The following is a 26,112-nucleotide window of genomic DNA, read 5'->3' as shown; positions in this document are numbered from 1 at the left end:
AGCCTTGAGTATCATGAATAGGATTAGAGCCTTTATAAGAGGAGATACGAAGATCCAACCAAGTGGCAAATTGCTTCCTTTCATTCTTCCCATCCTGCGAGGACACAGCAAGGAGATGGTACAAGCCAATTATTCACCAGGGCTCAAAGTGGCCGGCACCGTGATCTCGGACTTGCCGGCCTCCAGAACCAGGACAAATCAATCTCCATGATTTAAGCCCCCAGTTGACGGTATGTGTTACTGGCGGCCGATCTAAGACCCGGCAAAGGAACGTCTGTAAGAACAGGCCAGAAGGTTGCCATATCTTATTAAACCACGGAATTTTTGAGACCCTCCTGTTTTTTAAGTCATCTAACTTGTTCAAAAGCCTTGAGGTAAATTATCACTACTTTGATACACAAACAGGCTTTGTGTATTTAATAATAATGTACAGAGAAGGTAAGTTAAAGAGACAGGATTTGACCTGGGCCCACAGGTTCAGACCATGTGTTCTTCAATAGGACTGTCTACCCCAAATCACAAGCCACAGCCAATATCAGGAGCTTAGAAATAAAGACTTTGATGGAGGCACCATAGCTGTGCTGTGCTGACAGCAGTGTCACTGAGCCACCCTGCACAGGTAATGGTATCTGAGTCCTCACCCCATCCGCACTGGTTTAAGCAGGGTTTGGGGAAAACTATGCAGGGGATGAGGAGGGGGTCTTTCCTTACACAGTGGGAGCAGTATGGCAGGGGAGCCCCATGGAAACAACGGTGTTCAAGTGTCCAAAATTGATCTGCTAGGAAGTAGAGCTCAGGAGTGGAGGGCTGGTGGTGATGGGCACACAGGAGAGGCATCTGTCTGTCCACGCCAGTGGGAGATAGATGTATTGGGGCTGTTAAAATCATGACCTCGGAAGTAAGAGAGGAACTGACTTAGAATTATCACAAGACCATCTCATTTTTAACCATATCAAGTACAGCACGGGCAAGGGGCAAAAGTGGCAGAGATTTGAAGTGTGATGATGAGGGAGGAAACCAAGCTCAGAAACACAGTAGGATGGTTACTGCCTAGGCTGGGCAGGGGAGATGCAGATGGGTTGCGGGGGGCACAGCAGGGAGACAACACTGAAGGACGCGATGTGCCCTGATACAGTGAGTGGGGCTGGCAGGAGTGTGCAGATGAGATCTGAGAGAGTAGAATTTAAGTGTTCTCATAAAAAAGAAAAAGGTTAAACATGTGAGTAAATGTATGTATTAACTGATTACAGGAATCCCTTCACAGTGTTTATGTATATGAAATCATCAGCCTGTACACTTTAAATACATTAAAATTTTGTTTGCCAATTACACCTTCACAAAGCTGAAAAACAATGTCAGAAATCCTCCCACTGATGGCCTCCTCTGACTGCTCAGGGAACAGTACAACATAGAGGCACCTAGCTCTCCTCTAAGAACTGCTGAATCCACAGTACAGGGGTAGAAAGAAGGCACTGGATATGTTAGCCTTGTCATGAGGTGCTACGCGCATACTTAACTTTGGAACCACCCCTGATGTGTCATGAAGTGGGCAGATCACCTGAAGAAAGGACAAATCTAAAGTTCAGATGCCACATCATGAAGCTTTTCCATGTCTGAGTCAACAGGGCTGTGATATCAGTCAAGCACTGCAGGAACCCAGGACGCAGACAACAGGAAGTGCAAAGACACCAATGGCAGGTCCCCACGGGCATGTGCAGGGAAGGGACGCCATCCTCACCCAGGGCCACCATGTTCCTGTAGTTCTCCTGCATCACGTCCCGGTACAAGGACCGCTGAGCAGGGTTCAGGCATTCCCACTCCTCCTGGGAGAATTCGATGGCCACGTCCCTGAAGGTCAACCATCCATGAAATGAAAACTCATTTCGCCAAGGGGGCCGTGAGGAGAGAACCTCATAGAAAACGAGAAGAAGAGCGAGGTGTAAGGATTGATTTGGTTGAAGTGAGCCCATGACATCCACCTAAGATATTTTGGGGGCAAGTTATATACATCCCTACTTTTGGCTTATTGCATTTTTCTGTAAGATGTTACGATGTTCTCAAAATCCATATGGTTTTCTAATTTTTGTGGCAATACAAGAAGTATGAAAATAAATGAATACAGGGTAACCTATAGGAAGTGCTATTTAGTACACTGTATACACGGAGTGATATGCAGTATCTAGAGGTGCTCTGAGCAGGGCCTTCAGAGATGACAGTGTCCACAGTGGCTTTCAAGAAAGGTCAGAATCTAAAATGTGTGATAATAACGGCAGTAGCAATGCTGGGAAGTCCATCACTTCCCACGTGCCAGGCGTCACTCTGAATGATGAACGAGGTGACGTGTCACACAGTCTCTCACTGGGTAAAGATCTGTGCCCATCTTAGTAATGAGAAACTGTCACATTCTCTGAAACTGGTCTAAGATCAGACTCTTACAAGGCAGAGCAAGCTCTTCAACCAAGGTGTATAGACTTCAGAGTTGGACCTAAAGAATGAAAGGTGTGGAGCAGATCAGAGAACAGCATCAGAGAACACGGACAGAGGGTTTACGGAGAAGATCTGAAACAAGTTCAAGGCTGACAAGACAGAACCACATCAAAGGGCAGTATACACACACACACACAGGTATGAATATAAACATTTTTATGACTACTTAACTCATTAATGTGATAGTGTAGAACAAACTTAAGATGATCAAAAATATTTAATATAGAATTCCATCAATTAAATAATAAGTAACTAATTTATGAAATCATGATTTGTCTTTTATAAAAACTGTGGCTTCCATGTCCATGTACTGATGTGTGCACACACACACCCCTAAATTTACTGTAACAGGAGTTGTCTCTCCATGACACAACGGAGTGTCCTCAGATGTCCCATGTCACTAGGTTCTGGTGAGACAGAATCCAAGGGGAGGGGAGAGGCACTAAGGGAAGGCCTGGGTGAGCGTGAGCAAGCAGGGCTCAGGCTGGACACTTCCGAGTCCAAGAAGATCAGCGAGTCCCACCATGTGCCTTTCAGGAAGGGGAGAGGACGATCAGCCAAGAATAGGACTGTACCTGCTAAAGAGCCATTCCTGACTCCTCTTTCCTCTTCCTCCTTTTCTGGGCTTCTTCCTCAGGCAACGTGAGTCTTTCTTAGAAGTCAATCTTGAATGTCAAGAATATGCTGCTGAATCCTTAGAATCAACACAAACCACCATGCAGTGTGACAACCACACACGTAAGGAAGACCTAGCTATGTGAATAGATCCCCGCTGCCCACTGCTCAGGAGGGACGCAGGGACGGTCAGCTCCCCACAGAGACCGGCTGAGGTTTCTGACCTCTTTCTGCAGAACTCGCTCCCCTCCTGGTGGAGCGCTCACGTCTGCTGCAGCAGTGGGGGGCTGGGCTGGGCTGGGCCTACCCTTCAGGTCACAGACTTCCCTTCCAGCGGAAGCTACAGCCACTGACCTGGGAAGCCCTAAGGCAGCAAGAGTGGCAGGGCCAAGATGGGGGGCTCCTCCCACTGCTAATGGATGTGTGGCTGGTTTGCAGTTTGTGGCTTTTACAAATAGCGCTGCTCTGGGAATTCGAGAACAGGTTTCAAGGTCAGGCTTCCACTTTCCGTTGGCTATGCGGAGCAGAGGAACTGTGGGAGCAGCGTTACACCTCTCAGGACAGGGGACGGTGTCACATAGGCTGGGGAGGTGCTTGCTGTACCCGCTTCCCCACCTGCGAGCAGCTCTGGGATTCTCGGCTTCTCCACAACCCAGTGACACTGGGCTTTGATCTCATCTTCATTTCAGCCTGCTGGCTGGTGCGTCCTGCACCGAGTAGTGATCTGAGCTCCGTCTGTCTGACAGCTAAGGGCCTGAGCATATTTCCGCACATTTACTAAGCACTGGGGAACTGCTTTGTGAGGCATGTGTTAGTGCAGTTGGTCCGTTCGCCTATCGTGCTGTCCGCCTTCTCTGTCTTTTTGATGTGTGGGTTGATATCCCTGGAGGCATTTTCTCTCCCTTCCCTCTTTCTGGCTGTTCCTCCCTCATTCTATGTAAGTGTGTAGCTTTTGATGGAAAGTTCATTTTAATTTAACTGACTGGACATTTCCCTGATGTGTATGATGATGATTATTCTGTTTAAGAGATATTTACCAATTCGAAGACCACACAGAAGTCCTCCTTGGTTTTATTGTGAGTCATTATTTAGCTTTAAGATTTAGCCCAGCAAACCATACAGAATTTATTTATTCTCTGTGCAGATATTGAATTATGTATTTTCCCGATCAACAACAAATTTCATTTTATTCGGAAAAGGGGACATTCCTCCTTTCCCTTTGCTCCCCCCTCTCTCTGCTCACCCAGGTGCATCTCCTCTTTCCCATGGACTGTCTTTCCCTTGGGGGCTCCTCTAAATCTGCGTCTCTTCCAGCCTCCCGTCTTTAACAATCTCACAGCACCACACGACCTAGTTGCGACACCATGAATTATAAGAAATATATGTTTATTTGGTCATTCAGGTGATGTAATACATATTTCCCAGGTATGTTTGGTCTTCACACAGAGTTGCTGTAAACACTGCCGCCTTAAAGGTGAAATGGGTGAATCGTCATGTTCCTGAGAGACATTTGGATCCCGGGCAGGGGCTGGAGACTCAATCAGCCAATGGCCAGGGATTTAGTCAATCATGACCATGCAATGAAACCCTCACGAACAGCCCTGAGAAGAGCTTATCACTCCCTGGAACCTGCTTCTCTGTCAGAGAGCTTCTATGCTCGGAACCAGAACACCTCCACGTGCCACCAACCCAGACAGACACCAGGCTCCACGGGGAAAGAAGCTCCTTTACTTAGGACCTTGCCCTGTGTATCTCTTCATCTGGCTGTTAACGTGTGTCCTTTACAGTACCTTTTATTAAACTAATAAATGTAGCTGTTTCCCTGAGATCTGTGAGTCACTCTAGCAAATTAATCAAACCTCAGGGGGAGGTCGTGGGAACCTACAATCTACAGCTGGTGGGTCAAGAGCACACTTAACAACGTGAGGCTTATGACGGGCGTCTGGAGTGGCAGGTGGAGAGCGGTCTTGTTGGAGTGGTCCCTTCACCTAGGGAATCTGGTGCTGTCTCCAGGCAGATGGTGTCAGAACTGAGTTGGGTTCACAGACACCATGCTGGTCCTGTGTGTGTTAGAAGGCCCTCACCCACCGTCCCCCTACACACACATTGGAATATGGTCCAGAAACCCAAAGTGAGTTATGCTGTTATAAAAGAAGAAAACAACACCAACACAGTAGGTCGGTGTTGATGTCTGTCTTGAAAATGGGTTTCAGTCCAGGGCAAGTTCACTATGGATTCAGTGTGACCAAAGAAATGACAATAGAATGTTTTGGGAGTGAAAGGGTTATACCCAACATTTTTTCCACAGTGGCAGGTCAGCCACTAAAATCTTTCATCCACTCAGAGTGAGTCTGCATGCAGCAAGCTGGTCTCTGTCTCTGGGACTCTCTGCCAACAAAAGACTTACAAACACTTGGAGGCTAAACAACATGCTTCCAAATAATCAATGGATCAATGAACAAACAAAAACAGAAATCAAGCAATATACATGGAGACAAATGAAAACAAAAACACAAGAGCCCAAAATCTGTGGGATGCAGCAAAGGCAGTTCTCAGAGTAAAGTACATAGCAATACAGGCCTACCTCAAGAAACAACAACAATCCCAAATAGTCTACAATCAAAATGAAAGAAACTGGAAAAAGAAGACCAAATGAAACCCAAAGTCAGTAAAAGAAGGGATATAATAAAGATCAGAGCAAAAATAAATAAAGAAGAGTAAAACAATAGAAAAAAATCAGTGAAACCAGGAGCTGGTTATTTGAGAAAATAAACAAAATAGATAAACCTGTAGCCAAACTTAATCATGAAAAAGAGTGTACACACATAAACAGAATCAGAAACAAAGAAGGAATAATCACAATAGATACTGCAGAAATACAAAAAATTATTAGAGAATATTATGAAAAATCGTATGCCAATAAATTGGACAACTAGAAGAAATAGCCAACTTCCTAGATAAACACAACCTTCCAGGATTGGCCCTGGAAGAAAAAGAAAGTCTGAATACACGAATTACCAGCAATAAAATAGACCACAAACCACAAAAAAAGAAATTACAGACCAATACCCCTGATAAACATAGATCAATACCACATCATGCATTTACCTTACATGTACTTTTTAACAGTTATTGCTTTTTTTAAAGCAAGGGCTGACTACCTAAATCGTCACATGCCTTCACCCTCCTCGCCCTCCTCGCCCTCCTCCCCAGGTCTCCTGCCTAGGAAGTCGTTGAAACACAGCAGAAGGTTGAGTTCTGACTCCAGGGCGAAAGGAGAATAGAAGTGGAGATGCGGTTCCTGGGGTGTCAGTGTGAAGCTCCACATTCCACTCGGAGTCTTTTGCGTTTCACATTCTAGTCTGCATATCGCTCATACAGTTCCAGGTTTTGTTTGATTAAATTGCTTAAGTTACTTTTGTTGGGGGGGGGGGTGTTAGTTTATTTTCCTCGGTTCTTGTCCCCACTGTAACAAATAATTGAAGGGCAGAGACCCAGTAGTGAAGCAGAGTCAAAGTTTATTTAAAGGTACACACGTAAAGAGAGAAAAAGTGCAGGCGTCCTCAGATCTGAGAGGCTTGATCAGCACCCTGAAAGGTTGGGGGTTTCTGCTTTTAAGGATTTTTCAGGAATGTGACAAAGACTTGTTAAGTGGTCTCAAGATGTTTATCTTTGGTGAGAGACCTCTACGTCTCCTCTCTTCTATTATCAGTCCTCTAGGTAATTCTGCAAAATTAACACAAGAAATTTACTGATCTGGTTCCTTGCCAGGATAGCAGGCAGCTTCCCTGTGGGAACATACCAATCAAGACCGCCTTCCCTGTTTGCTAAAGAATATGTTAGGAATCTTACTTCCTAACTTCCTGGCTTTTAAAATGCAATCTTAGCTTTCAGATGGTGACTTTCCTGTTCTTATTATACTGTTTGTATATGGGCTTTTTTGGAAAATGAATCATGACACTTGTCTACTGCCCAGATTGTAAATGACTTGATTAGGGGCTGGAGGAGGAAAAAGTAGCACATAGGTTAAGTTAAAGAATAAGATGGGCATTTCAGCAGGCTAAAGTAAATCTTACAATGGCATAATCTAATAGATACAATGAAGACATGGGCTGTGTGTTTGGATACTTTTCTTCATTTGGGAAATATCCAAGCATTCCAAGTTACACCTGGACTTTGGAACTTCAACCGATTAACTCATTAACACAGTCTTTTCTGGCTCTCCGGGTTTACCTGGTTAACTCTTTGAGTCCCTTTTAGTGGTCTTTACTGGCCTTATGCTCTCAACCCCGCTCTTAACCTATTTTTCTGCCTAACATTCCCCCCTCAAGCATTTGGGACCTAAATCATTGGGGTGAGGGGTAACAACCATTCTGGCTGCTTCTTGCTCACAAGGAACAGTGTGCTTTTGGGTCCCCCCACTTGCTGACTGTTGGGATGGTGGAGATCAGGACAGTAAGGGTGCCTGTCTAGGGTCTCAGGAAGTTAGTTGATTCATCAACTGCTAAGTGCTTGAATCTCCATGACAACAGGACTTTAATCTCCAGGGACTGTCCTCTGGAATAAATAAATCTAAGCATGGTTCACGGAATAGAGCTAGTAAAATCATTAGTAGGAGTCCAGCAAAGGGTAGTAGCCAAGATGCCCAGTTCTAAAAGTAGGACTGAATTCCTTATGCTTCTGAGAACCGCTGATGGATCTGAGAGGCTTGATCAGCTACTTTCTTTGCTGTGAGTCAGAGATAGAGGTTGAAATCCTTGTCTGAGCAACATCTGGGGTTGGATTTTCCATTCTGGAAGGAACAAACATGACAAGGAGATTAAGAATGCATGGCCAAATATGAGGACTAGGAACAGTAAGACTCCAGTTGAAATGATGCGAGAAAATTGTAAACATTTGGAGAGTTACAGCCAGATATTTTTGAGTAAAACAGAATGTAGGCTCTAGTCTATTTCCCAATGACTGGTATTAGAATTACTAGAGATAAGACAGCACTATTAAAACAATACTTTATAAATTCACCCTTATTTTTATTACAGGTAACCATATTATGAAAATAAATTAAGCTTTAGAACATGTGGCTTGATTATTTACATAAGTGCAGCAAGAACAGCAATTGATCACATTATGTTCTTTTAAACGTGTTTGCTGGAACTTCTTATAAGCAATTTCAGATGAAGTTTTAAGGGCCTCTGGAGGCCAGGAAAGACAAGCCAGACTTGCCATCAGGTTTTGCCTGTTGTTCCTATAGCTTTGTGTGAATTCCTCTCTTCTCGAGGTCCCCAAGACATTCGGAGGTTCCTGTACTTGCCAGGAAGTCAGCTTCCTTACTCACCTGGTAAGGCTGCTAGGAACCCTGTAAGCAAGGTACCAGGCCAATTCCTTTAAGGGGCTTTCTTGGCTCCTTAAGTCAACGTTCGTTCCTTAAAGCTAACTGCTTCACTACTGAGTCGGCCCTTCAATTCTTGTGGCAACGAACAGAATGGAGGAAAATAAACTCAACCCCACTAACACTTTGATTGCAGGGACATTCCTGGATCAAACCACAACCCCACATTGATCTCCCACCCAAGGAGATCCCGGTTCCCAGATTCTCAGCTGCTTCACCCTCAGTGGCAGAACGAGCTCCCATCCCCAAGGGAAAAAAGCTTTTCACTTGAACTGTTGCCACTGTGAAGATGAAAACATCTTTCCCAACGTCAGTGGCACTCACAACTTTAGCCTTTTACCTTAACTTTCTGAACCATTAAGCTGGGCAAGAAGCTACCCTCTTCCACAGGATAAGAAATTCTTGTGAAAAAGGAATCTCAAGCAGCGAGCGGAGAGGACCCACGCCGCGCCCCGAGCCCCGCCGCGTCCTGCATCGGACATGCGCAGTCCAGCGGTGCCCACGCGCCGCCCCAGACCCGGAAGCGCATAACGAGGAGCGACGGCCGCCGCGGGGAGCGTGAGTTCCGCTGCCCTTCCGCCCCCACACTCGGGTCTGGGGGTCGCTCAGGGCCTTTAAGCCCTGCCCGACCCCCTGTGTTAATCGCTACGACGCCCCGAGGTCGGCGCGCAGCCCTCCCGGTTCATAATCCCCGTGAGGCTGGGCGCTGCCCTCGGCCTCTGTGGACCGGCCTTTCCTGGCCTTTTTCTGCCTAAACCCTTTCACTGGAGTCTCGGGCCTCCCCGCGCCTGGTAAACCCTCCGCGACGGGCTTCGTGGTCCCCCCGCGACGGGCTTCGTGGTCCCCGAGGCGCAGCGCCGGCCGCGCTGCTCCAGGAGGTGCGGCGGCGAGTCCCGTCCGGGGATTCGGGGGAGCCCGGCCCTCCCTCCGCCTTCCACGGACCGCCCTCGCCCCGCACCCCCGCCTCCCCACCCCTCCCCTGGGCCCATCTCCTCCTGCCTCCCCGGACACCCGACCCCAGCCCGGCCCGACACCGCCTCCCTGCGGCCCCGGGCCGGGCCCTCTGCCCCCCAGGCCGCCCCTGCGAGGCGCCTCCTCCCCGGACCGCGGTGCTGGAGAGGGACACCGGGCTCGAGCCCCGGATTCCGCCGGCGGTGAACGTGCTCTCCCGGGAGGCCGCGCCCGGTGCCGCCGCGCCCCTGGGCTCGCGGGCGACGGCGCTGGGGAGAAGCCGGGCCGGAGCAGCGGGGACAGAAGCGGGACGAGTGCGGAGGCCGGGAGGCTGCGGGAGAGCAGGCGCAGGGAGAGGACGGGCGAGCCCGGGAAGGAGCAGGCGGCGGAGCCGGGGCGGCCTAGAGGCCAGCGGGGCATCCGGGTGGAGGTGAGCCCCCGGGGAGGGAGGCCCTTGAGGGGAGGCGGGGAGGCGCTCGGGGCGGGAGTCCGGGGAGGGTGCGCGCTGGGAGCCGTGGCCGCAGGGCGGCGTGGTTCAGGGCCCGAGAGGACCGGGGCGGCCCGGAGGGCGCAGGAGGGAAGCAGAGCCGCCGGGGGTGCCGTGGAGGGGACGGGGGGCGCGTGACCGGGCGGGAGGGCAGCGGAGTGACTGCGCTGGAGAGTGTAAGAGGGCGGGCGGAGGGCGGGAATGCGGGGAGAGCGGGGACCGTGAGGAAGGCCGGGGCGAAGGGGCAGCGGGAGGGGGACCAGTTGCAGTGCGCGGAGCAGGGGGGGGAGAGGAGGCACCGAAGGGAGAGACGGCAGGAGAGGGGAGGGCACCTGAGTGAGCAGCAACCCAGCGGGAAAACACAAAATCAAAGAGAAAAAGAAATAGGGAGGTGGATATACAAAGTGAGAGACGGAAACACAGCATTAGAGAGGCGGGGGTGGAGGCTGGCAGGGCGGGGGTGGTGAGGCTCTGGATCCTGGTGATGCTCCGTGATGCAGCTGTGATGCATCGGTGGCTTTGAAAATACATCTAAAATTTGTTTCAGTGGTAGAGATGAGACTGAGAATTACAAAACTTCTAATAGGCTTGTGCATTTAAATTTACTGTATGTATCTCAAAATACCTTCCATTTGCAACTCATTTAGCCAGAGGGCCGTGACCTGACTTGGTCAGCGGTGGGTCACCCCCTTCCACTTTCCAAGCGTGGGCTAGAGGATAGGAAGAGAAGCCAGACAAAAAAATAACTGTCACTACATGGTCCCCTTCTTAAAGATACATTAAAATGACTTTATTTTTAAGTTTTGTAATGGAATTTTATGTATGTGTATATGTATATACACACACACTTAACATCTAATTCAGTTCATTTTGTAGTTTGAGATAAATCTTAGTTCATTGAACTTCTACTTCCCTATAATTAACTTCTCAAGTTTGGCGGCCTCCTCTAATGAACTCATGTCATTCTTTTCTTAATATGATATATTCACACATTTACCTTTGATACCAGAGTGACTTATATTTGATAAAAATTGGGTATCATTTCCTCTGTAAATTTGTTTCTGATGTAAGCGAGGCCTGTAGGCTTTGTCCTCTGTATCTTCTGCTTTGGTCATGTTCATTGGTGATCAGTTAATAATTTTAGACTGTTTCGTTGGGTAGCTGATAAGGATGTCAGTGATCTTTTAACAGTCAAAGCCTAACTTAACGAGTCTAATACTCAGTTTTCTTCCCGCTAATGTGATTTCTTAGCATAGTGAGCAGTGACCTAAGAGTAGTTGTTTCCCTCTGGTCTCTCTTGTCTTTTTTCTCCAAATGCTGAAGGTGGCCTGGATTGACTTGGAAGTTTTGTCCAACAGAGTCCAGCTATGTCTAATGAAAAGATTTGCATAAAAAAAAAAAAAAGCAAAAAAAGAACAAAAAAGAAACCCAACCGTCAAAAAAGCTTAACTTGAAGTTTGTTCAGAGCTTACGTCTGCAAGGGACTCTTTAACATTTTGCACATCTATAGCTATGTTTTTACAATTTTGTGTTTTTAAAATATATCTAGAATGATTTTCTAGAAATGGAGTGAAGTGTTGGTAGCAGTGTGAGAACCTGGATGTGTATTTCTACCTGTGGATGTTAATTTTGTCATCTGATAATGGTGGATGTTCATCTTAAACACCAAAACGATCCCCCCATACACACATGCCTTTTATGCACTGTAGTCTTCTGTCTTCAAAAGCAAACATTCCCAATTAACTACTCCCCCCTCCATTCAGAGCCCCTTTTGTCGTATGCTTCGTTTAAGGGCACAGTGCACTAGCTTGCCTACAGCCCTCTTCAAATCTTGCGGACAGTTGTTGCTTGAACCCCGTCAGTCAAGCTTTCACACCCGCTGTGCCGATACTTTTCTTTCCAGTCACCGGTGCCCTCCCCGTTTCCGAGTCCATCCTCTGGTCTCCTCTTCTCATCCTCCTTGTCCTGGCAGCAGCAGGTTCCGCAGCTGATGGCAGCTGCTTCCTTGAAAGACTGATTTTCTTGGCTCTGAGGACATGCCCTTCTTAATGTTTAAAAATCTGTTGACTTTAATTTTCTTCTACCCCCGTCCCCCAGATCACTTCTCAGATCCCCCTGATGGACTTTAGAGGACTCTCTGGTCTGTGAATGTGCAGTATCCCAAGGTGGAATCCTTGAACATCTTCTCTGTCTTTACCCCCTACCTTGTCTCTTGCTCTCACCTGATGACTTCCACACCACTTCCCTGTCTCCCGAGTCCCCTTCTAAACCCCTATCTCTCCCTTGAAATCCAGAATGCTGTTTCTCACTGTGTCTGCCACATCTCTGCTAGGTTGTCTAACAGAATTCTGTACCTTATTTTGCCCAAAACTGCCGTCATAAACTCCCCTAAATATGTTCCCCCTGCTGTCCTCAGGCAACCCTTACCTCCTGGGGCTCAGAGGAGGATCTCAGCAGGTATATAAAACAGGATGCTGCATTATTTGTAAGTGTTTTCTGTGTAAGATACAGAAAAAATTATGTGTTAACCTAAAAATGGAATTGCATGATTTGTAAAATTCTTTTGAGATGTTGGGGGAAAGGTTGGGGGACACGCCCCTCCCGGCCTGCTTCTGTCTGGACCCCCTCCTGTGTGTGTCCTCTCCCCGCTCCAGCCACACAGGCCTTCCCTGGGGCCAAGGTGGCTGCTGCCTCAGGGCCCTCGCAGGGCTGTCCCCCTGCCGAGAGCGGTGGGCGTGTCCTTCCTCCCCCGGCCTTAGTTCCGATGCCACTCTCACGGATCCTTCTCTGTCCCCTCCCATTCCCCATGCCAGCCACAGCCTCTGCCCACCTGCGTCATTGTGCCCGCTCTGCTCATTTCTGTCTGCTGCTCGCCCTTCCGCTGTCGATCCTCCTGACAGGGCCCGAGGAGAGCAAATGGGAGGGGCACGTTTGCTGGGATTCTCTGAACGAAAAGCTGAGTAACCAGTGTTGGAGAGCGTGTGCAGAAAAGGGGACCCTTGTGCGCTGTGTGTGGGAATGGAAATCGGTGCAGCCATTACATAAAACAGCATGTAAGTTCCTCAGACAAGTGAAAAGAGGAATACCATAGACCCAGCAATCCCACTTTGGGGTGTCTATCTAAAGGAAACAAGATCAGTGTCTTGAAGAGACAGATGTCTGCACTGCTGTGTGCATCACTGCATTATCAGGCGCAGCCACGAGAAGGAGACAAGGTAAATGGGGACAGTGGAGCGGATGGAGAAAATGCCGTGTGTGTGTATATGCAATGAAATATTACTCAGTTGTGAAAGTGGAAGAAATCGTGTCCATTTTCAACAACATAGGTCACCCTGATTGAGCATTACACTAAATGACATAAGCCAGACAGAGAAGGACAATTACCGTGTGGTTTGCTTCTTTGTGGGATGTGGAGAGTCAGGATAGAACCAGGGAGTAGAGTGTGGGTGCGAGAGGCTGGGAGCTTGGGACACGGGGACGTGTTGGTGGAGGGCACAGACTTGCAGTCGTCAGATGACTGAGTCTGGGGATCTGATACACAGCCTAGTGTGGGTAGGTAATAATACCGTATTATTATGTGTTTGAGGTTTGCTGAGAAATCTTAAGTGTTCTCACCACACCGAGAAGATGGTAACGGGGAGTCAAGAGTGTGTCCGTTAGCTTGGCTGTGCTGGTTCTGTCACAGTGCGTAGCTGCTGCAAATTAAGGCACGTCCGCACTTTTGATTTGCCAGGTGTACCTCAGTCAGGCTGGGAAGGGCAGGGCGGTGAGGTGGGGGAGCGCTGGGCCTGCCTCCCGACAGTGCTCGCCACGCTGCACAGCAGATTTCTGGGGCCTGTTGGAAACACAGGTCTTGTGTCCCCTGACCAGAGCTGCTCCTTCACGTACCTGAGGTGGGGCCAGCCGTGATACACGTCACCTGCACCGGCGTGCAGCACGGAGCACCAGGGTGCTGAGCCGCCTCTGCTGGGGCCGGGGGCCGGGGGCCAGGTGAGGGGAGGGATCAGGGCCGGGGCTGAGACCTGAGGGGGAGTGTGGGGACAGCCGGGATCCCCACTCCTGCAGAGTGTGTCAGGGTTTCCCAGCAGGGGCGGGATCTGAAGAAATGGGGGAGAGACTCACTTGTCTCTGTAGGGAGGCTTCTTTCCGCGAGTCCCTCCTGAGCAGTGGGCAGCAGGGGACCGTCCTTTCCCGTGGTGAGGGCCCCACCCCACCCCGTCCCGTGTGGTGTGGCAAGTGAAGGGGATGCAGTGAGTCTCAGCGTTCAACACCCTGTTTTCCACTTTCAAGATTGACTTCTAAGCATGACTCATGTTCCCTGCCGCCGAAGCACAGAAAAAGAGGAAGAGCGGGAAGAAGGCTCCCGGAATGGCTGTTCCTCAGGTAAATTCCCGTCCCGGGTGAACTAACTCTCTCCTTCCTGAAAGGCCCTTCCTGGGTTTGTTGTTTTCTGTCTTCTCTTTGTTTCTAGCTTCATTTCATTGTGGTTGTAGGAGACGTTACTATTACAGTTGTCTGAAATTTCTGATTTGTATTGTGTCCTTACATGGGGTCTCTCATGCAGAATGTCCCACGTATGCTTGTAAAGAATGTGCCCTGCGGTTGCGCGGCGGAGGGCTCTCCCACCACTGTCCAGTCGGGCTGTGGAGTTGTTCAAGTCCTGTTTCCTCACTGATCTTCTGTTCGGTGGTTCTGTCCATATTAAAACTGGGGTATTAAATCTCATACTATTTCTGTGATGCTGTTTCTCTGTCCTTTCCTTCGTTGTTTGCTTCTTATGTGTCAGAGTGCAGATATTTTTCTAATGGCCGTGTCTTCCTGGGGAATTGTCCTCCTTATCGTTATGACCTTTCATCTGCTATAATGTAGCTGTTGTCCTGAGGATCTGGGTTGCGTGGAATATCTTCTCCCTCCTTCCTTTTGAGCCTCTCCCTGTCCTGAGATTCATGCGTCTGTAGTTTGCCTGGACAGGGGTGAATGGCAGGAGCCCTGGGCTGCAGCCTTTTCTCCACCATCATTTCAGAATAAATGTAACTAGTGTTGTAGTGATCATAATGTTTGTGGCATTTCTTGTTTAATAATAGTTTTTTCCTCTAAAAATCCTTTTTTCATGATTTTTCAATTATCCAATACTTTTTTCAAGTTACTTCCTATTGTGATAAGTCTTTTGTCTTAATCTGCTGTAATGTACTGTATAACACTGATAACTTTTCTAATCTTGAGTCATTACTAGTGGAGTAAACAATATATTTGGCTTTGGTTAATACCTATGTATTTGAATTTGCATGGATAAAATTATATTTTTGTGTATGGGTATTTTATAGGGATTGCAGTTAAAGTGGTGTCAATTTTTTTTCCTGTTTATACCTTTTTATTAGCCCCCTGTTGAATGTGATAGAGAACCTAAATTAAGTACAATTAATATTCTCTTATTATCCCAAAGATGGTGACATATGCAGAAATAAAAATGATGTTAAAAAATGCAAAACTATGGGGAGAGGCACCTTTTCTCGTGGTAGTTAATTTGTGTGTTCATATGTATAGGCACAAGTGCATGGATGTGTGAGCCGATGTCTGTTATAAAAGACATCATTTCATAAACAAACTTTATATTTTTAACAACCAAAATTACATCTTAGATACATATTCCTTGACCTTGTCCATATTTCTTAGACTCTCCTGTTAATGATTTACAAGTAATTTGTGCATGTGTGTGTGTGCATGCATAAATTGCTATTATGCAGTTTCATATAGTTAACCTTGAATTGTTTGAAGTTTCCTGGTAGAGGACCCTCTCTCAGTGTATTTAGTGCTCTGTTACTTAGCTATTTGATTGTTTACATTTAGTTCTAAAGGTCGACCGCCTGAGTTCAGGCGCTTGCTGTGTTGCTTCTTAGCTGTTGGATCAGAGGCCAGTTCCTTACAGTGTCTGTGACACAGTTTTACCTCTGTAACATGAGATGGGCAGAGAACTTCCTCAGATGAACTATTAATGCTGATAACATGTTAGTACATGTAAAGCATTGAGTAACTAACACCCAGCACGTTAGAAGTGTTAAAGCCTTTAAGCCACTGCTGTTACTATCATCACAATGTTTAGGTTCCTACTTTTCTTTAAAACCTCTGTGGACACTGTCATCTCTGAGGCCACCTCTCCTGCTCTACTTCGTCTACATATGGGACATCACACATTATGTAGAACATAGTATCTGACACTTATGTATAGAGCACCCAGTGCTGAATTTGTATTTGTGTTTCATGTGTTGTCCACCACAGTGAGAAGTGCACAGATTTGGAGGACATTCTACCCTCTTTTGGAAAAGCATGAGATATTAATGCTAGAGACACATAACTTACTCAGATTCCATTTATTCGGATCTGTCAGAACATGTACTACACCCACATCTCCCCCAACACCTCTCTCGGTCCTGATTTCGTGTGAGGATCTCCCCTCATGCCCCTTCATGAAATGTGTTTTCATTTCAAGGACGGTTGACCTTCAGGGACGTGGTCATCAGATTCTCCCAGGAGGAGTGGGAATGCCTGGACCCTGCTCAGCGGGCCTTGTACCGGGACGTGATGCTGGAGAACTACAGGAACCTGGTGTCCCTGGGTGAGGATGGTGTTCCTGCAGAAGTGGGGATAAGTTTTCCATGCCCTTTCTCTTGTTTTACTCCTAGAAACCCTTGCACTGATTGACTGAAACCAAAGCCCCTTTCACTCAGGAATGGAGAGCTTCATAATGTGGCTCCGGACTTTCACTTTACTCCTTTCTCAGATGACACATCTGAGATGAGTGTGTGTGAAGCCCTGTGGGGTGCTTTCAAAATAGCCACTTTCCTGCTTTCTGCCTCTGCTTCTCATTAAGGAGTTCTTGGAAGGGACTAGATATCCCATTATTCTACTGTTCCCTCTGCTTCAGGAGGCTGGAGGAGTATGTGAATAGGTTTCTAGACCTCTCTGTCATGTCCTTTCTCTCCTCAAGTGGACACAGGTAGGATTCTAGAAATGCCATAGGACACCCCATCCTTTCTCCTTTATAAACCAAAATTTGCTCTTTCTGGTCTGAATATTATGTCCAGGGAAGAGCCCTGAACAGCGGAGAAATTGCAGTAAAGCAAGTGGGTGGGATTGTATCAGGCTGTGAGACTGGTGAGGGTCAGGAGGGCAGAGGAAGGCCCACTGCTTGAGAGTGTGGGTTCCTGTCCCCGGGGGGGAGGGTTTTATGGGAGAACAGACATGTCGTCTTGTGAGACCTCAGAGGAAGCTGTGCTCCCCAGTGCATGACTGAAACCTCAACACGTGAAATTTCCCGTCTCACCCCCCAGCAGTGTTGGTTATTCTAGAGACAGATGCAAAGTCTCCATCTCGATCTGTCATATGCCCTCGGGGTCCTGTGAGGTCCTTGGTCCTTGACCTTGATGTTGCAGGCCGAGGGGATGGCGGTTTCAAAGGGGTCCCCTTCACCCTGGGTCTGTTGTGTGTGGGGTTCCACCGGATGCCCAGCCAGTTCTCTCTCGGTGTGGATGAGAGCCAAGGCCTCTGGCTCCTCGCCCCGTGTCCTTCCCTCTCCAGCCCCGTCTGCTCTGCTTGGGTGCCCTGTGGGGAGGCGGGAGGGCCGTGCCTGCGCCTCCACTCCGTCCAGCGCCCAGAACCCGCACGGAGCCACCTCAGGCGCTCTGGCACGCAGGTCCCTCTGCCACCTCCGCCCTGCTTCAGCCCCCTCGGGGGGTGTGCGGGGGGCAGGCAGGTCTGATCTCTGTGGTTGCTTTGAGCACAACTGTGAACTCAGCAGGCAGGGTGGGCCTCGCTGGGGTCCCCAGGCCTGCATGGGGAGCACCTCTGTCGGGCTCTGACCTTGGTGTCTGTGGGAGAGCACACGGTCCTTCACAGGTCCTGGGACATCGAGCCCCTCAGCTGGCGTCCTGTCCCTCCCCTGCTCTGCCTAGTGGGGGAATGTGGAATCTTCCTGATCTCATGCATTCTTAACTTGGCCTGATTTTGCCTCTGAACCATGCTTCGGAAGTACGTGTCCCTAGGGTCTGGAATTTCATCCTGCTCATTTTCTGGGGTAATTCACCTCTGCTGGGCCCTCACGTGCAGTGGGTTGACCTGGTGACAGAAGAGCTGTGGCGAGGGACTCGGGCTGCAGTGTCACCCTGGACCCTGCAGAAGCGCCCCTGGAGGCTGGGGGCGTGTCCCGGATTCCGAGCTGGAAGTCCCAGGAGAGCCTGGCTGACAGGTGTGCCCAGGGCTTTCCCAGGGTTTGCGGGGTGTCGCAGGAGGAGCCCGCGGGCCCTGTGTGTGGGGTCACACAGGCCACTGGTCACCCTTAGTCCCCTTGAGCCACAGTAAGAGGTGGGGAGTGTGTCCCCGGGAGAACATGCCCAAGGCCGCGTGCCCCTCCTCCCTCTGCTGACCGGGCCGTTGTCCCTGCGGCAGGTCCGCCCCGTGGGCGTCGCTGTTCCCTCCACGCAGGAAGCACGGCTGTGGGGCACCTGACGAGGGAGCTCGCGAGGGGAGTGACGTGCTCTCTGAGGGCCTCTGTCACCCGTTCGGTGTCAGCCACTGCCTGCATAAGATTCATGGCTTTTCTCTGGTTTGTTTTCAGTTCTTTGTATGTGATTTGTAGGGTTTTTTCAGAGTTTTTATTTATAGGTACAAGTTGGATATTCTAAGTTACTCTCCCTGCCTGGAATTACCACATCCATGCTGGTATATTGACTTAGTACTTCAGTATCTCATTGTATTTACAGGAAACTTAGCCCCTTGCTTGCACTTTATCAAGTTCTCCACTTTTGTTTATAGCACCTATGTTTCCTGTGAAATTTCTGAAGTTCTGGGAATTGCTTCTCCTGGGTGCTCGTGAAGCTGTTAGGTCGCCGTCTTCCTTTCCCTCTGAAGGTCGTTTCAGGGGCCCCAGGCCCCTCGTTCTGCCCTGTTGTCCTCTGGCCCTTATTTGCTGTGCGTGTGGCTCACCTTGTGTGTGCACATGAGCCTGCTGTGTGGGTCTCCAGGCCGCAGCCCGAACCTGCTCCTGCATGGGTGCTGCCCCGAGGAGCACCCTCAGCGAGCACCCTTCCCCGTGTGGGCCATTCACGTACTCTCTCTGCAGCTGGCTTTTCTCCTGATGATGTTTATAAACGCTAATTGACTAATATGGGAATGAGTGCACATTAGGTTTCTCAGATTTACAGTGGTGACTGCATCTACTAATGCAGAGTCCGAGCACCCCTGACCTCATGTCTCTTTTTTCACTCATGTCAAATGACTTTTATCGCCACTTACATTGTTGGAGCTGAGCAGTTAAAATATGCCATTGTTTTCTTCTTTTCAATACAGATTCCACTGATTATCACGAGTATTAAAGTGCATTTGCTTACTTCCCATATTTCATTCTCCCCAGCCCCTGGCAATCACTATACTACTATTTCTATTTCTATGAATTTGACTGTTCTAAATACCTCTCGTAAGTGGATTCATATTTTTTTTTGTGACTGGCTTATTTTACTGAGAATAACATTGTCAAGGTTTATCCTTGTAGCAAAAGACAGGGTTTGTATCTTTTTTGAAGCCTGAATAGTATTTCGTCCTTTGTATACATACGCACACATGCACACAGCCACACACATACATCCATACATACTTACACTTTGTGTGTCCACCCATGAGTGGACAGGTGGCTGCTTTTACCTTGTGACTAATGTAAACGTAGTACTGTGAATTTGGGGGCCCAGAGAGCTCTGCGGTCCTGCTTCCATTTCCGTGTCTGTGTGCCGAGAGGCGGAACTGCTGGGTCCCACAGTGCCTTGGTCCCTCCAGGCTCCTATGACTCAGTAACAGGCTGGATGGCTTAGTAAGCATAGAAATTTATTCCTCACCATCTGGGTGCTGGGCAGCTGAGATCAGGGTGCCGGACTTCAGGTCCTAGTAGGACATGTGCTCAGGTGCAGGTGCCCACCTCTTGGCTCGTGTCCTCTCATGGCAGACGGGGCCTGGCTAGCTCCCTGTTCCCCCCCCTGAGGGGCTGACCCTGCCCATGAGGACTCTGTCCCCCCAACCTGATTACATCCCGAGTCCCCCCACTGTATTTTTGAGGGTTTAAATACACAGATTTTAAAGGGACACCAACCTTCAGTCCATAGTTTCGTGCCCCAGGCCTCCGAGACACCATGTACTTCTCAGATGCCCAGTACGTGCACTCCATCCGGTATCCCTGCAGGGCAGCTCGTTCTGGCATCAGCTCCGCAGTCTAATTCCACAGTTGGATGTAATCACCATCTGCATCAGGTAGAGGTGGGACCCGACGGAGGATTCTTCCCGAGACACAGTCCGTCGCTGTGAGCTTGTAAACTGGAACAAACTACCTGCTTTCCAAAGTCCAGGTGTGAAAGAGGCATAGGATAGGTGTTCCTGTTGGGCAGGGGAGAAGTAGGGAAGGAGGAAGTGTCGATGGACCCCAGACATGTCCAGAACCTGGCACGCCAAACTCCATGAGGTCTTAAGGCTAGAGAACAATCCTCTGTGTCTTCCTGCTCTGCCCTCCAGGCCTGCCCGACAGCAGACTTGCTCCCGAACCCAGCACGTCTGGGGTTCTGCCCCCCCTGAGTTCTCCTGGGCTGGGGCTGTGAGCCCACAGGTTTGGGGCAGGTTCTCTGGCTGTGCCCTGCACTTTGAAATGGACGAGGCAGCCCTGATGGCCTCTGAATTGCCTTTGGGGTCACTCTTTCTTTGTGTTGAAGAACAGAGCGAGTTTGCAGCCACGTAGCTCCATGGTCCTGTCTTGTAAAATCCGACCGTTCTTTCCTTCGTGTCTCCTTTTCAGTTCAACTGGCAGTTTTCCTGTGGGCACCTTACGTAAGTCTGTAGCTCACTTGGTACTAACCGAACTGAAGCTTGCCCACACCTCAGTGATCTCCTGCACGCGCTTCCTCATGTCCTTGCAATATGGTTAGGCTGAGGATTTCCAAGTCTGGATGTTCTACTTGCTTTTTACTTAATAACTCTATCTTCAGGTTATTTCATCACATTTAACCATAAGCAGTCAGGAGAAACCACGCTGCTACTTAAACCCTTGGCTTAGAAAGCTCCTCAGCTAAATACGCTGTGTCATTGGTTGTAAAAACTGTTTCCTGTAGAACTCTAGAACATGAGCACTAGTCAGCCAAATCTTTTCCACGATCCAGCCAGACTTGCCCTTTGCACGTTGTACAATAAAGTTCTTCTCATTTCCTTCTGAGACCTCGCAGAATGGACTTTACCGTATTAGCACCACCGTCTGAGACAGGAATAGGTAAGTGTTCTCTAAGAAGAGGGACGCTTCGTCTACAGCTCTCTCCTCTGAGCCATCACCAGATTCACACTTAACTTTTCCCTCACGACAGTATCAGCTTAGAGCGTGCACCTCAAAACTTCCAGCCTTTACCCATGACCCCATTCAAAGCAGTGTCCGTATTTTCAGTGTTTGTCACAGCAGCACCCCTCTTCTCAGTACCAATTCCCGTCTTAGTCATCAGCCCATTGTAACAAAATAGTGAAAACTGGGTGGCTAATGGCGTTCATTACATCATTTCTTTCTCACCGTTCTGGAGATGGGAAGTCAAGACCGGGGCCACTGGGTCAGCTGGGGATCCCCCTTCCTGGGTGCAGCTGCTGAGGACTCGTGTCTTCTCTTGGCAGAAAGAGAGAGCATTTCTCTGTCCTCTTCCTGTAGTGGTACTACTCCCACCCGTGAGGACCCCATCCTTACGCCTCGTGGCCTCCCAGGTGGCCCACCTCCAAATACGGGGTTAGATTTCAACGAGTGTATTTGAGTGGGGTACAAATATACTTAGTTCAGGGCGTATTCCAATTCCATTTTTAGTTTTTAAGGAACTGCCCTACTGTTTCCCATTGCAGCTGCTGCCTTTTACTTTTCTACCAGTAGTAAATAAGAATTCCCATTTTTGACCTTCCTGTCAACATCTTTTTCTGTTTTTTGTTTTGATTTTAGTGTAGCCATTCTAATGGGTGTGAAGTGGTGCTTATTGTGGGTTAGATTTGTTTCTCTAGTGGCTGGAGATACTGGACATCTTTTCCTATGTTTATTGGCCATCTGCATGTCATCTCTAGAGAAATGTCTGTTGGGTCCTTTGTGTGTTTTTTGATTGGGATGTTGGGGGGTTTGGTTTTGGTTGTGTTTAGGAGCCTGTGGCATTGTGATTTATAATAAATATATATTTGGTCTCCATCACAGTTTCTGGCACAAAACCTCTAAATCCCTTGGAACTTCGCAGATGGTAAGAGTAGTGGAAACATCTATGCTTAACATATTTGGTCTCTTGTCCTCAGGTGCGAAAATTGTTTCAGTCATAAAGCTGAAATGGCTCTCTAATCACTCATAACAAGACCCTCTCAAACACGCCTGCTCGTTAATGCAGTGAGTTTTTGGAAACAGCCTGAGAATGAGGGGCTGGTTGCCTGGCGAACCAACCTACGATCAGAAGGAACTTCTGGTCTCACCCCTGACTTCCTAGAAGGAGAGAGAGGCTGGACGTTGAGTCTACAAGAATGATCAATTATTTTATCAGATATGCATACATCCCCCAAAAGACTGGCGTTTGGAGAGATTGTGGGTTGATGAAAACGTGACGGTTTGGGGAGAGCAGGGTGCTGGGAAAGGTCACGGGTGCCCTGCCCTCTTTGCCCCTCTCAGGACTTGCATCTCTTAGGTCTGGCCATTCTTGAGATACTTCGTTTCCTAAGCAACTGGTAACATAGTAATAATTGAAATATTTCTCTGAATTCTAAAAAGTCACTGAACCTAAGGAGGGGGCTTCATTGGAATGTCTAACGAATAGGTATTTGGTCAGAAATCCAGAAGTGACAACTCAGGTGTGACTGGCATTTGGAGGTGGCCTCGGGCAGGGTCAGTCTTTTACGACTAAGCCCTTAACCTGCAGCATCTGACACTGTCTGCAGGTAGAGTCAGAATTCAGTTGAATGGTCAGAAAGTAGTTGAATTGTAGGATACCCAGGTGGTGTCAGAGCATTACCCATGGTGGAGAGACCGTTTAGAGCTCTTTATGTATTCTCAACATTAACCTATAGAGGATTTACAAATGCTTTCTCTTATCTCATAGATTGCTGTTCACTGTATTGATTGTGCCCTCTGATGTTGAATAATTTCTCATTTTGTTGTAGTTTAATTTTGGTTTAACTTCTTTTGGCTGTGCTTTGGGTGTTGTATCTGACAAATCATTTTTGAGTCTAATATGAAGTTTTCCCATTTTCTTCCACAAAATTTATGTTTGTGTGTCTTACATCTAGGTATTTGATCCATTGGAGTTAGTGTTTGTATATAGTGTGAGGTAGTAGTCTAACTTCTTGTGCCTGTGGATATACTGTCTTCTCAACATCTTTTGTAGGGTAGACTGTTTTTCCCCCCATTGAGTGGCCTTCACATCCTTGTGGAACGTCATTTCACCACATACAAGTGTTTATTTCTGATGAGTCTCTTCTGGTTCACTGGTCTCTATATCTGGTCTTTATGCTAGTAGCAGATTGTTTTGATTACTTTAGCTTTTTAATAAGTTTGGAAAGTAGGAAGTATGAGGCCTCGAACTTTGTTCTTTTCAAGCTTGTTTTTTCTGTATAGTGTTCCTTGAAATTCCATATGAATCTAAATGGATGTATGTATTTCTTCAAAAGATGATATAGGGATTTTGTAGGAATTGCACTGAGTCTGTCATTTGCTTTAGGTAATATAATATCTTGGCTATATTAAGTCTTCTGTCCTTGAACTTCAAATATCTTTGTTTATTTGTGTCTTCTCTATTTGCTTACAGTCATTTCTCGTTTACAGTGTACAACTCTTCCCTTCCTAGGCCAACATTATGTGAAAGTTTTATGCAGATTTGGGAGTTTGGTTTTTTGTCATAGCTCTAGGGTTTTCTATGTCCTGTCATGTCAGCTGTGAACAGACATAATTTGCTTCTCATCTTTCTACTTGGATACCTTTTGTTTATTTTTCTTGATTATTCTGACTAAGACTTCTAGTACTGTGTTTTCTAGAAATAGATCAGGCATCCTTGTCTTGTTCCTGATCGTAGAGAAAAGTTTTCAGTCTGTCATCATTTAGTATGATGTTAGCTGTGAACTCTTTATTTTCTTTTATCATGTTGAGGTATTTTTTTTCTGTTTTTAGTTGATTGAGTGTTTTTATTGTGAATAAATAGCTGTTGACTTTTTCATGAATTGAAATGATCATGTGGGTTTTCTTCTCATTCTATTCATATGGAGTATTATGTGGGATGATTTTCATATGCTGAACCATCTTTGCCTGTCAGGAATATATACCTTCTGTTCATGGTATTTAATCCTTTTTATGTGCAATTGAATACGCTTTACAGTTCTGTTGTTGATTTTTGCATCATTATTCATTAGACATACGATGTGTAATTTTCTTGCAGTGCTTTTGTCTGCCTTTGGTAATATTGAACTTCTGGCCTCGTAGAGTGAGTTTGCACATGTTCCTTCCTCCTCACTGTTCTTGTGTGAGTTGGGGGAAGATTGGTGGTCACTGTTGGCCAGAATTCTGCTGTGAAACTGTCTGGGTGTTCTTTCTTGAATGTTTCTTTATTAGTGATTCAATATCCTTATACGTTATAGGTCTGTTTAGATTTTTTACATTTTCATGATTCAGTCCAAAGAGGTTCTATTTTTCCAGGAAGTTATCCATTTCTTCTAGGTTCTCCATTTGTTAGGTATAGAATTATTCATAGTATTCTTTTACAATTTGTTTCATTATAAGATTATAATCAGTTGAGTATAATTCAGTTGTAAAGCACCACTGTCCTTTCTGATTTTAGTTATTTTAGTCTTCTGTTTGCATTTTCATATAGTCTTGCTATGGGTTTCCCAATTTTATCAGTCTTTTCAAGGTACCAATACTTTATTTCCTGTTAATTTTGAACTTTCATTCCTTTTTTTGGTTCATTGTTTTGCAGATAGGCATTTGAGTGCTGCAGCATTTTAACTGGTTTCTAAGTATATGCCCAAAGAACATTTTTTCTGTATATTGTTGTTAATTCGGAGTCTCCATGGAGTAAGGAGTCCTGGCGTTTACTGGTCTGCTTTCTTGATAACCATGCCTCTTTTACTGCAGAGATTGTGTTAAGAGATTGAGGGATATGAGTTTAAGTATTTAGAGAAGCCCAGCAAAAGCGACACTGTTATTTTTAACAACATGGCAAGGAATCAACCCCTGAATAGTTTATATACAAAAGTTAATTGTAAAAAGCTATTTTGTATAATTGGTTTAATAAGATCCTTTTCTTTTTCAACTCATGGGAGTACATCCTTCAAATGCTCAAACACTGTCAAAAACATCCTGTTACCTTTGTTTCCCCAAATAAACTCTCCCCATCAAGCCAGATGATCATTCAGAACCCAGCGTCTCCCAACTTGTTATACTAGTGATAAGATTTTACTGTGTCTGCATGTGTGTGTACAGAATAAACTCATCCGTCACTGCTCGATGGGCATTTCCTGTTTTTTCCTGTTAAGCCCTGCTGAAAACATTGTCCATATCTCCTGGGATAGCTACACATTTCTCTTGAATACATTCCTGGAAATGGAGCTCATGGAATATTCAACTTGATGAATTTCATAGCAGATGTTGTAGTAGGCATAACCTTTCTCCATATAACATCACATGCTTTGCCTCTTTAACTCTATTCCATTTTTATTCCAGGCCCATAATATTATTTCCAACGTTAAAAATGGCATACTCTTCCGCTAGTTGCTAAAACACTTCTTTTTTACCAACGTTGGTATTTGAGTTGACCTTGTACAATCACATTCCCACAGATGTGTAAACAGAAGCTCTGCTCCCACATGTCCCTTGGCCTTGGCCTTGGCCTCCACTCATGCCGTTTGCCTGTGTTGACCCTTCCTCACATGGAGCCTTGATCTGGGTGCAATACACTGTTCTTTCCTAGCATATTGTTTGTATTCCTGAGTTCCCAGTTTCCACAGCACCATTCACCCTTTCTTCCCCCACAGTGCACTAAACATGCTCTTAAAAAAAATACCCTCTTTTTCAGGATATTACCTAATTGGTATGTACAGTGGTGATGGCTCAGAAACTATTTCTAGGAGGGACAGCTGAGCAGTACTATTATTGATTGACACAGCTTAACTC

The 26,112-nt window shown here is 47.0% G+C and overlaps 4 protein-coding genes across 11 annotated transcripts in view; all 4 read left to right on the top strand.

Annotated features, from left to right (window-relative positions):
• Positions 1-8,987: 8,987 nt before the first annotated feature.
• Positions 8,988-26,112, top strand: part of LOC118912646 (zinc finger protein 665-like) — a 29,026-nt gene continuing 11,901 nt past the window's right edge. Inside the window, exons 1-6 of one of the 5 annotated variants that reach the window (XM_057496356.1) lie at positions 9,734-9,872; positions 12,743-12,982; positions 13,056-13,144; positions 13,800-13,919; positions 14,220-14,312; positions 16,417-16,542. In XM_057496356.1, the coding sequence (XP_057352339.1) occupies positions 14,234-14,312; positions 16,417-16,542 (205 nt within the window). In that variant the 5' untranslated portion in view covers positions 9,734-9,872; positions 12,743-12,982; positions 13,056-13,144; positions 13,800-13,919; positions 14,220-14,233. Of the gene's footprint in view, positions 9,050-9,733; positions 9,873-12,742; positions 12,983-13,055; positions 13,145-13,799; positions 13,920-14,219; positions 14,313-16,416; positions 16,543-26,112 lie in introns of those variants that run through there. The other 4 variants (XM_057496360.1, XM_057496357.1, XM_057496358.1 and 1 more) reach the window with 4 other exon arrangements.
• The window catches only part of LOC130682240 (zinc finger protein 665-like), a 148,855-nt gene continuing 131,931 nt past the window's right edge, over positions 9,189-26,112 (top strand). Inside the window, exon 1 of the mRNA XM_057496384.1 lies at positions 9,189-9,872. The gene's annotated coding sequence lies outside the window, so the exon portion shown is untranslated. The remainder of the gene's footprint in view (positions 9,873-26,112) is intronic.
• The window catches only part of LOC130678807 (zinc finger protein 493-like), a 170,701-nt gene continuing 154,289 nt past the window's right edge, over positions 9,701-26,112 (top strand). Inside the window, exon 1 of the mRNA XM_057496353.1 lies at positions 9,701-9,872. The gene's annotated coding sequence lies outside the window, so the exon portion shown is untranslated. The remainder of the gene's footprint in view (positions 9,873-26,112) is intronic.
• LOC118912627 (zinc finger protein 665-like) overlaps positions 9,743-26,112 on the top strand; it is an 89,729-nt gene continuing 73,359 nt past the window's right edge. For 3 of the 4 annotated variants that reach the window (XM_057496382.1, XM_057496381.1, XM_057496383.1), the window contains exon 1: positions 9,818-9,872. The gene's annotated coding sequence lies outside the window, so the exon portion shown is untranslated. Of the gene's footprint in view, positions 9,873-26,112 lie in introns of all 4 variants that reach the window. The other variant, XM_057496380.1, reaches the window with a different exon arrangement.

Source organism: Manis pentadactyla, assembly GCF_030020395.1.
Source record: "Manis pentadactyla isolate mManPen7 chromosome 15 unlocalized genomic scaffold, mManPen7.hap1 SUPER_15_unloc_1, whole genome shotgun sequence".
Taxonomy (NCBI): domain Eukaryota; kingdom Metazoa; phylum Chordata; class Mammalia; order Pholidota; family Manidae; genus Manis; species Manis pentadactyla.
The sequence above is the reverse complement of the archived record's forward strand: the minus strand, read 5'-3'. Positions and strand labels throughout refer to the sequence as shown.